This window comes from Sorex araneus, chromosome 5 (assembly GCF_027595985.1).
Source record: "Sorex araneus isolate mSorAra2 chromosome 5, mSorAra2.pri, whole genome shotgun sequence".
In the NCBI taxonomy this organism is placed as follows: Eukaryota; Metazoa; Chordata; class Mammalia; order Eulipotyphla; family Soricidae; genus Sorex; species Sorex araneus.
The window spans coordinates 34,235,576-34,246,249 of record NC_073306.1 but is presented as its reverse complement, the minus strand read 5'-3'; the positions used below and the strand labels follow the sequence as shown (position 1 = coordinate 34,246,249).

At 52.7% G+C, this 10,674-nt stretch overlaps 1 protein-coding gene, 1 long non-coding RNA gene and 1 pseudogene across 2 annotated transcripts in view; 1 reads left to right on the top strand and 2 right to left on the bottom strand.

Moving 5' to 3' along the window:
- Positions 1-754: 754 nt before the first annotated feature.
- LOC129405352 (small nucleolar RNA SNORA70) lies at positions 755-883 on the bottom strand (annotated as a pseudogene).
- Positions 884-3,158: 2,275 nt separating this feature from the next.
- On the top strand, positions 3,159-6,805 carry LOC129404892 (uncharacterized). Its single transcript, XR_008630233.1, has 2 exons — positions 3,159-4,624; positions 4,808-6,805. It is a non-coding gene; the product is annotated as an uncharacterized LOC129404892 (long non-coding RNA).
- A 1,202-nt stretch (positions 6,806-8,007) lies between these two features.
- The window catches only part of SLC2A1 (solute carrier family 2 member 1), a 28,937-nt gene continuing 26,270 nt past the window's right edge, over positions 8,008-10,674 (bottom strand). Inside the window, exons 7-10 of the mRNA XM_055138967.1 lie at positions 10,526-10,630; positions 10,107-10,208; positions 9,174-9,377; positions 8,008-8,487 (exon numbers count right to left, since the gene is read on the bottom strand). Of these exons, the coding sequence (XP_054994942.1) occupies positions 8,287-8,487; positions 9,174-9,377; positions 10,107-10,208; positions 10,526-10,630 (612 nt within the window). The 3' untranslated portion in view covers positions 8,008-8,286. The remainder of the gene's footprint in view (positions 8,488-9,173; positions 9,378-10,106; positions 10,209-10,525; positions 10,631-10,674) is intronic.

Below are 10,674 nucleotides of genomic sequence, written 5' to 3'. Positions count from 1 at the left end.
CTGGAAAGTGGGGAATCTGGGCGGAAGAAGCCCAGTCCCGATCCGAGCAGGCTTGGAGGTCTCAGCCCCGGGTTCCACACAACTGGGTTCCTCTGCTGGTTCCTTCATGCTTGAAGCTCGTCACTTTAACACCGAAGAGTATATTTGTCAGACTTTTTAAATCTTTGGTGAGGAATCAGGATTTCCCCAGGAGGAGCACTCGAGGCTCTCAGGCGTGTAGTGCTCCCCCACTGATCTAGGGGCTTGTGTTTGACTCAGTCATCTGGGACAAGCTGTTTTTCAGCCAGCCACCGAGTCTTCCAGCTCACCTACTCTTTTTTTTTTTTTTCCTTTTTGGGTCACACCTGGAGATGCACATGGGTTGCTCCTGTCTTTGCACTCAGGAATTACTCCTGGCCATGGTTGGGGGACCCATATGGGCTGCTGGGAATCGAACCCGGGTTGGTCGTGTGCAAGGCAAATGCCCTACCCACTGTGCTATCGCTCCAGCCCTCACCTACTCTTAACTTAGTAAAGCTCCATTTCTCTGATATGTGAATCTGGTGGCCAGGAATCTTGAACTAGATCTGGCATCCTTGAGCCTCAGTCACATTCTTTGCTCTGCAGCTTGATGCGGTTGGACGTGATGACTTGGCTAATGTGAACACTTCACTGTGCCCCAGAGATTTCCAAAGACACCCTGAGTAGCTTTTGGAGCCTGAGGTTGGGGCCAGCGTGATGACAGATACAGATACTGTGGATGTCCGCCATAAAGGGCTGTGTCCAAGGTCCCTTCTGGTAATCTCTACAAAGAACAGTCCACAGCACTGCCAGGGAGGCTGCTGTCCGCAGCCGCTGCAGAGTCCCAGAGGGACGGCAGTCTACTTGGCTTAATTAGCCGCAGACCAATTGAACTTTTTGACTTATTTTGTTTTGGGGGGGCACATCTGTTGGTGCTCAGTGCTTACTCATGACTCTGTGCTCCAGGGATTACTTCTGGTGGGAATCAGGGAACCATCTGTTGTACCCATACTGAACCTGGGGCGACACATGCCAGGCAAGCCCCCTAACCACTGTACTATCACACTGGTCCCTGTCACGTGTTTTTAAGCATATATAATATTAGCTTCATATACACAACATAATGATTTGATATATATATGTAAATGATGATCACAATGCCTATTTAATATCCATCGCTAAAGTTATGATTTTTGTTTGTTTGGGGGCCACACCCAGTGGTGCTCAGGCTTACTCCTGGCTCTGGAATCAGGATTTAGTCCTGGAAGTGCTTGGGAGACCATATGGGATGTTGGGGATTGAACCGCAGTGGGCCTCACACATGCAAGTGCACTACCTGCTGTAGTATCGCTCCGGCCCCTCGTTCCCCAGGTCTTGGCCTGTGTTTAAACTATGTTTCTCACATGATTTCCGGAGGAGGTATCGAAACAGAATTCTAAGTTTACTTCAGACAGATTGTTGCATCATAGTACATTTTTGATTTTATTTTTTGAATGTTTATTAGCATATATAATACATATATATTCACAATGGACCCCCCCACCTCCTGCTTCCCGTCCCATTGTTCTTGTGTTGTTTGCCAGGACTGCTACATCTGTTGTGCTCACACTTGTGGCTGCAAGTTCTCATACTTTTAGTTGTGTTTGCACACCTGCTCCCTCTCCTGGGTGTGGTGCTCAAACATTTTCACAACTAAGGTTGTGTATTTTAGTTGTGGTACACAAATGGCCGTGATGTGCTGGAGATTGCGCACTGTCTTATGGCTGTGTTGGGGTAGGGTGTGTGTGTGTGAGGGAGGGAGGCAGGGAGGGCGGTCCAAATAGCAACTGCCAGACCACACTCAGCATGTGTGGATACCAGGGCTAGAAAACAAAGCTTCACGCTGGCAAGATGGGTGGGTGTTTTTGCCACTGAGCCACCCCTGCGGCTGTTTGTATGAACTTTTACAGATTTTTTTTGGGGGGAGGGGGTTACTGTAAATTGGTATCATTTTCTTCAGTGGGAGTGTGCTGTGATCTCCACTCAGCTGGATCTTAAGTTGTTGGAGGTAAGGATCAGAATGCCAAAGTTGTATTTTTTTGTTTGTTTGTTTTGTTTTTGGGTCACACCTGGCAATGCACAGGGGTTACTCTTGGCTCATGCACTCAGGAATCACCCCTGGCGGCGCTCAGGGGACCATATGGGATGCTGGGAATCGAACCCGGGTCAGCCGCGTGCAAGACAAACACCCTACCTGCTGTGCTATTGCTCCAGCGCCCAACGTTCTATTTTTTGAATCTTTTTGTTTTTGGGGCCACACCTGGCTGTACTCTGCACTCAAGGATCACACTTGGCGGTGCTTGGGGGACAAAATATAGTATTGGGGATCTTACCAGTTTGGCAAGATCTATGCAAGGCAAGTGCCTTAGCCACTGGATTATCTCTCTGGTTCAGGGAATATAAGTTTTTCCACCAAACAGTGAAATTCGGGGTGGGAGAAGGAATTAAGCTATACAGAACCTGCTCAGACAGGTTTAGGAAGATCATGCTGAGGTTGGATACAGGATCACCAGATGGCTTTGTTGTAATAATACCAGTAAAGAGCTTTTTCCAACATGATTCTTGCTAACCCCCTGAGAGTTGGAGGTTGAAACCAGCCTAGTCTTAAATGTTTACCCAGCAGCCACTAGTTGGTAGCAGTGTTCCAGGGAACTGACTCCTGCTCTTCAGTTCTGGTCCTCGCTAGCAACTTCCCACTCCAATTCCTGGGGCTCAAAAGCAGTAAAACTTGGTGGGAAAAAGAGGAGGTGAAAACTGTGAAGTTTTTTTCATTTTTTTTTTCTGGTGGGGGGTGGAGCACACCCAGGGGTGCTTAGGACTCAGAACACCAAATACAGTGTCAAGGACTGAACCTGAGTCTGGGGGTGCAAGGGAAGTATCCTCTGTCCTATCTCTGTGGCCTGTTGTTTTTTAAAAATCCCAGGGGTGGTTTTTTGGTTTTTTTTGTGTCTTTTTTTTGCTTTTTGGGTCACACCCAGCGATGCATAGGGGCTACTCATGGCTCTGCACTCAAGAATCACTCCTGGCGGTGCTATGGGATGCTGGGATTCGAACCCGGGTCGGCTGCGTGCAAGGCAAACGCCCTACCCGCTGTGCTATCACTCCAGCCCCAGGGGTGTTTTTTTTTTTTGGGGGGGGAAGGGTTAGGTGGGGGCAATGGTGCTCAGGGCTTACTCCTGACTGCACTCAGGGATCAGTCCTGGTAGTGCTGGGGACCACATGGGGTGCTGGGGATCAAACCCAGGTCAGCTGTGTGCAAGGCAAGTGTCTAGGTCTTTGAACACAAGGCATGCACCTGACCGCTCACTCACTCCCCAGCTCTCAGGGAAAATTTTAACTAAGGTTCATGTCTTTTTGTGTGTGTGTGTGTGTTGGGGGCTTACTCAGCAATACTAAGGGCAAGCATTGGCTCTGCACTGAGGAATCACACCTGGTGGTACTTGGAGGACCGAACCGGATGCCAGGGATTGGGCTGACCTACTGCAAGGGCAAGCACCCTACCCACTGTACTATCTCTCCAGCCCCTAGAGGTGCATTTGAAAAAAAGATCTACTCAAGCTGCAGTTGGAGAATGCGGGGAAAGTGCTGGAAGCAGTGAGGAGGTGCTGCAGGAGCCCAGGAGCGATGCCCAGGAACTGCAGTCGGCCCTGCAATTGCAAAGGACACAGCTTTCTAGGAAACTTAAAATTCTTGAGGAGACACAGAATGATCTCGCATATGCGGGACATAAAGAGACATAGTAAGGGGACAAAAAATGGCCAAAGGCAGCAGAAAGAGCATGAGAACTGGTCTTAGGTAGGAAGCTTGCCACTGGGGTGGGGTGCGGGTGGTGGGACAGGTCAGGGAAGGGAACACCAAGACTATGGTGAAAGGAAAACATGCCTGCCATAGAGGTAGGCTGGAGGGAGAGTAAAACCGGGAGTATTCTTAGAGGAAAGTGGACACTGGTGAAGGAATTGGTGTTGGAACACTGTACAACTGAAACCTAATCATGAATAACTTTGTAATAATTCACAGTGATTCAATACGAATCTTGATGGGATCCTGGGGCTACAAGAGATAGTACAGCGGGTATAGGGCTTGCCTTGCACGCAACAGACCCGGGTTCAATCCCAGGCACCCCAAACCCCACCCGGCATGATCCCTGAGGAGAGCCAGGAATAGGCCCTGGGTGTGGTTCAAAAAAGGACCAAAATATAAGAAATAGAATTTTGACAGAAAAAAAAAGGAATGAATGTATTGGTGGGGGAAGTGGGGTGGTGGCAAAGCCGGTGCTGCTCAGGGCTTACTCCTGGTTCCGTGCTTAGAGATTCCTCCTGGCAGGGCTCCAGGGCTCCTCTGTGGGGATCAAACCCCAGGTCGGCTGCGTGCACGGCACATGCCTTACTCGCTGTACCCAGAGTGTGTAACTTCTCTCACCCTGAGTGTGTAACTTCTGATGCATTCAGTGGGCAATCCTGACCAGTTCACAGTCACAGGAAGACAGAGGAGTGACTAAGCAGAGGCGTCCCCAGCTTGGAGGGGGGACGGTCAACTCCCGCACAATGTAGAGTGCGTATTGATGGTCAAAAGACAGGACGCTGGAGTGATAGCACAGCGGGTAGGGCGTTTGCCTTGCACGCGGCCGACCCAGGTTCGAATCCCAGCATCCCATATGGTCCCCTGAGCACCGCCAGGGGTGATTCCTGAGTGCAGAGCCAGGAGTGACCCCTGTGCATCGCCGGGTGTGACCCAAAAAGCAAAAAAAAAAAAAAAACAGGACGCTGAGGATCGGGCAGCAGGGCCTGATGAGGACCGGTTCCAGGGAGGCAATAGCAGACGCGTGAACCTGAGTTCAGATAAAGCATCTCACAAAACTCTCGCTGGGAGCAACTACCAAATGACACGTCGTCCAGAGAGGTGCGGCATGTCTTCCAGAGGAGCGACTACCCAGGACACCAGCGCGGAGGAGGCAGCCACCGCCCCTCCCCGCTGCCGCTCCGTAGACCTGTGCCCACATTGTCTCCAAGAGCCAGTGCCAGGGCCGCTGCCCGCAGCAGACAGCTCCCGATAGGAGGCCCGGGCCGTCCCTCACCAGCCAGCAGCGCGGCCGATTGGTGCAACCCTCGCCGTAGCTCCGCCTCCCCGAAGGTGGGGTAAAGGAGGCTGACCAATCGCTTGGGCGTGCGACCGCCCAGCCAGGCCGGGCGATGCGCGGGGCATGACGGACGGTCGCGCCGGCCGCATCTCCAGCCGCGGCCCACCGCGCTCTTTAGAGAAAAGGTGTCAGGGGACCGGAAGCCGCGTGTCCCGGAGCATTGTGGGCCAGGGCTAGGCGGGGCCGGGCTCGGCGCCTGCGCAGCGCCGCGGAGGGAGCCGGAGCGCCCCTGCCGCTTTGCGTCCTCGACTCTTTACCACTGGGTGGGATGACAGCCGGGAGGACTAGGGTGGGCGAGCGTATGCGCGGCGCTGTCAGCGCTAACTCCCCGCTCTAAGCTCAGGAACCACCCCAGGCGGGGCTCGGGGAAACCAGTGCAGTGCCACGGATCGAACCGGGTAGACCTCTTGCAAGAACCTTAACCCTTTTGGGGCTGGAGCGATAGCACAGCGGGTAGGGCGTTTGCCTTGCCTGAGTGCAGAGCCAGGAGTGTCCCCTGTGCATCGCCGGGTGTAACCCAAAAAGCAAAAACAAACAAACCCTTAACCCTGTGCTGGCTCCCCGGCCCGCCTTAGCAATTGTAAGGGGGCCCGAGGGCACCCGTGGGAACCGGGCCCCGTTGTACTCTTCATCGTACCGCCCCTGTGCACCCGGCTTCTTCCCATTAAAGGTTGCACATTTGACCAGGCTTTCTCGGATCCCTTCCACCCTCTCAGTTGACTCCAAGTCAGCTCGCCCAAGCTCAGGCTGCGCGCATCTGTTTTCTGAATCTCAGCGCCCCCACTTGTGAGCCGGACGTTAAGGTTTCCTTTTACCAGCCCTGGAAGAGGACAGCGGGCAGGGCGCTTGTCTTGCACGTCCAATCCCTGGCACCAATATGGTCCCCAGAGTTTAGCCAAGGAGTGACCCAGAACAGAGCCAGGGTTAAGTCCTGGGCATAACTGGGGTGTGGCCCCCATTAATGCACATAGACATTTCCTTTACTAAGTACTTGTTCTCTCCTCATAACCTTTTGACAAGGTATTAGTTTGCCAGCTGGAAGTCACTTTGTGGCTTCAACAGGCAGCCCCCTCCCCCACTTCTATCATCTGAGTCCCTAACACATCCTTGGTGCTTTATTTCACTATGTTCTTAGTGTCCTTGGCACACCAGGCTCTGATTTTCACACAGAAGACTCAAAGTGAACGAAATGCGCTTTTTGTGTATGTGAGATGGAGACTGGTGAGAGGCATGAGGGTAGATTGATAGAAGGAAAGAATGATCTACACTTTATATTCACAGCTGCAGAAGTTTAGGAGTCTGTAGCACATAAACTAGAACCGGAGGGGGGGTTTCAAGAGAATAAATGGGAGAACGCACAGGACACTTTATTGGGCTCATGGAGTGGTGGTTTATTTTGCTTTTATGTGGGTGGGCTGGGAGATGGGGGTAGGGATTGGGTAGTATCATTGTTAAAAGCAAGGATTTGGGGCTGGAGAGATAGTACAGGGGTTAAGGCACTTGCCTTGCATGCAGCAGACCCTGGTTGGATCCCTTGCATCACATATGGTCTGCCAAGCACTGCCTGGAATAAGCCTTGGGCAGTCAGAAATATCCCCTAAGCACCTCTAGGTATGGGCGCCCCCCCAACCCAAAAACAAAACTCTTAAAAACAAGGGATTTTAGCATATTTGCTGTGAGACTAGCGACATAACCTCTTTGATCCTGTCCAAGGCACAGACATGTCTCACAAAGTAATGCATATTCAGTGCTGGAGTAATAGTAAAGCGGGTAGGGCGTTTGCCTTACACGCAGCTGACCCAGGTTCAATCTCTGGGCATCCCATATGGTCCCCTGAGCACTGTCAGGTATGGCCCAAAAAGCAAGTCAAAAAGCCAACAGAAACAAAAGCAACCCCCCCCCCCCAAAAAAAAACCCCAACAACAAAAAAACCCAAAACATGCATATTCAGGCTTAAGCATCATCAAAAGAACATCATGTTGTTTGAACACCGATGATCCTATATGATGGAAAATAGGATGCTTTGAATGCCAAGGTACTCAGATTTTCATCCTGGCAGTGGAGAGGAGGGCCAGAAGGATTTTTGAGTGATGGAGACTGTGGATCAGGTGCCTGGGACTGGAGCTCAAATCATAAAGTGTGAAAGCACTCCAGCAGGCGCTTCTTTCCCTACCCTCAACCCACAAGCATTGCAAAACCATGTTTCTAAAAACCAGCCATTTACATGTTTTGGTGAGTGACAAGAGGGAGTAAGGTGATGTATTTACAAGTTGGTCTGTCCAGATATAGTATAACTTAGTGTTTGTATCTGCATGTAATATTGACAACCAAAAAATATATATATATAAATATCTTCCATCTATACAGGGCAGGCAGGAGTGTCTGCATCTTCTTGAGCAGTGAGCTCTCAGCCTCCCATGGCCCACCTGTCACGGTGATCGTCTGGCCCTCAGTGCAAAGGAGACTAGAACCTGTCAGCCCAGCCCGACCCTTTCCCTCTCCTCCCTGCACTCCAGTGCTCCCAACTGGTCTCAGGCAAGGAAAGATGAACGTTGAGTGGCTGGGCAGGCAGAGCGGGGAATGGGCGAATCCTAACACTGCCCCGACTCCTAGGAGGGGATGCAGACCCGAGAAGGGAGTGGCCACAGCTACCTCATCGAAGGTGAAGGCTATGAGGGTAGCAGCCTCATAGTTCGGAGTTCGATTAGTGTGTCCTTGGTCACAGGTCCAGCCCTATAGATTAGCAGGAGGCAAGTGTCTAGGCAGGGCTTGGGCTCCACCCTCAGGTACTGAGCCACTCAGGGTGAAGCCGAGGTGTGGGTACAGGAAACTCTGGCTGATAAAAAAATAATAATAAAATCAGTAATAAAAAAAAATTATAAAACCTGTTGCTTGTCTAAATAGATATGTGCAACAGTCTTGCTTTTGTTAAAATCCTGGAGCTGTTAAGAGTCCCGAATATTCTTCTGGGAATCATTGCTGGCTGAGAGGAGCCCCAGGCCCGGCTCCGCTGAGATCAGTCTAGCTTGGAAGTCTTCTCCGGCTGCCTGTGCTCCAAGAGATCCTTGGGAGGCTTCGGGGAGCAGGCCGGGGCTGCAGGTGGGGGCAGTTCACACTTGGGAATCAGCCCCCAGGGGGTGGAACAGCTCCTCTGGTGTCTTGTCATTTTGGTTGGCTCCACCCTGCCGGAAGCCGGAAGCAATCTCGTCAAAGGTCCGGCCTTTAGTCTCAGGAACTTTGAAGTAGGTGAAGATGAAGAATAGAACCAGGAGCACGGTGAAGATGATGAAGACATATGGACCACAAAGTTGCTGCAAGACACAAAGAAACACTGTTTCAAGTCCTGATAGTCTCTCTTGGATGTAGGACCTTAGATGAGGCATTTTACCTCTGGGACTTTGATCTGAAAAAGGGAACCACCTACCTACAGTCCGGTGTGTTGGCTGGGAAGACAATAAGGTTCCCTCTGCCTATAGAGCTGGGAGTTAGTGCTCTGCTGCCCACTAACTTATATTTTTTTCTTTTTGAGTCACACCAATGATGCTCAGGGGTAGTTAAGTTACCCCTGGCTCTGCACTCAGAAATTTCTCCTGGTGGTGCTTGTCCCCACTTATTTATATTTGGTTTGGGGGCCACACCTGGCAGTGTTCAGGGCTTATTCCTGCTTCTTCCCTCAGGGATCACTCCTGGTATTGCTGGGGGGAGCATCTGTGGTGCGGAGAATCAAACCTGGGCCAACCATGTGCAAGGCAAGCGCCCCGCCTGCTGTATTATGGCTCTGCCCGCCCCTCCCCACATAGGTCCTCAGTTAAACAGCAAAATAGGAGAAATCCAAAACTAAGGAGAGAACCCTGGAGTTGAGGTCGGGGGATTCTGAGTCTCGGTTTCCTCCTGAGCACAGTTCCATGGAGAGCAGCTGCGAGAGCAAACCACACAGCACAAAAGGGTCCTGCATGCAGGTGAGAAATGCCATGTCTGGAGTGAAGGCTGTCCTCACCTCGACATACTGGAAGCACATGCCCACGATGAAATTTGAGGTCCAGTTGGAGAAGCCAGCCACGGCAATGGCAGCTGGGCGAGGGCCCTGGCTGAAGAGCTCGGCCACAATGAACCACGGGATGGGACCAGGACCCACTTCAAAGAAGGCCACGAAGCCAAAGATGGCCACGATGCTCACGTAGGACATCCAGGGCAACTGCTCCTGTTGATGAGAGGTGGGGGGGATGGTTAGGTTGGGCTGAGAAGGGTCCTCAAAAGGAAGCAGAAGCCAGAGGTAGCCAAGGGCAGGACTGAGAGCTCTGGGCGGGAAGGGAACAGGCCTGGCTCTTGGAACGTGGCACTGGATTTGTCCAGAGACCTAGGAGCTTGCCTTGGGGCTTGTTTCTTCATCTGAAACGACTTAAAGCGGCAGGGAGCAGGAGGCCACCCTCTGGGAATGGTCATGTGTGTGCACGTGGGTGGTGCTCCGAGAGGTCCCTATGGTCCCCTGGTTCTGGCTGCCGCACAGGCTGCCTGCTGCCTGGCAGGGAAGCCGAGAAGGAACATTCCTGGGGGTGGGTGTCAGCAGGGCTGTCACAGGGGCCAGCACAGAACAGGCCCCAGGCATGTGCTTCTATATATAATCCTCCGAGAAAGCTACGTAGAAGACGTTAGGGCTTCCGTTTACAGATCCAGGTCAGCTGATCACTCCTTTGCTGAATCTCTTGGCAACCAGCAGACGCGCTGTGCCTGGGATCAGCTGTGAAGTTAGCACGCTGCCGCATTCTTTAGGAGCGGGCAACAGGAGTGGGTGCGTGTCCAATGTCAAGCCCAGGCCAGGGGTCCAAGAAAGGAAAGAGCAGCCCCCAGCTGGAGCTGAGAAAGGTCCTCTGCCCGTCCTGTCCCGCCCCCCCGCCATGGGGCCCCACACTCCCCATGTGCAGTGACTCACCAGCAGGGCCAGTGCGATGGTCATGAGCACAGCACAGCCTGCCATGCCAGCCAGGCCGATGAGGTGCAGGGTCCGCCGGCCGGCCCGTTCCACTACAAACAGCTGTGGGTGGGCAGAGAGCGCGTCAGTGGCCTTCCGTTCCACTCCCCCTGTCAACCCACTTGCACAGAGCTCGGGGCAGATGCCTCACTCAGAGTGAGGGGGAGAGGGCTGGCCCCCAAGCCCGACAGCTGAGCATCCCGGCTATGACCTTGGGGGGAGCCGCTGCCCCTCTCCAGCCTCAGCCTCATCAGCTGTTTGGGGCTGAGCCATGGACTTGACAAGCTGTGCCTGAAATGAGCTCATGCTCATGGGGCAGGCGACGAGGGTGGCTGGTCAGGTCACGAGGTCCCGAGCCGTGGGCAGGGACACACACTCACCGACACGACAGTGAAGGCGGTGTTGACCACGCCGGAACCGATGGTGGCATACACCGGCTGCGCCACTCCTGCCTTCTCGAAGATGCTCGTGGAGTAATAGAACACCTAGGGGGGCAGAGGCATGATTGGGGTCAGGCGAGACACGGGCA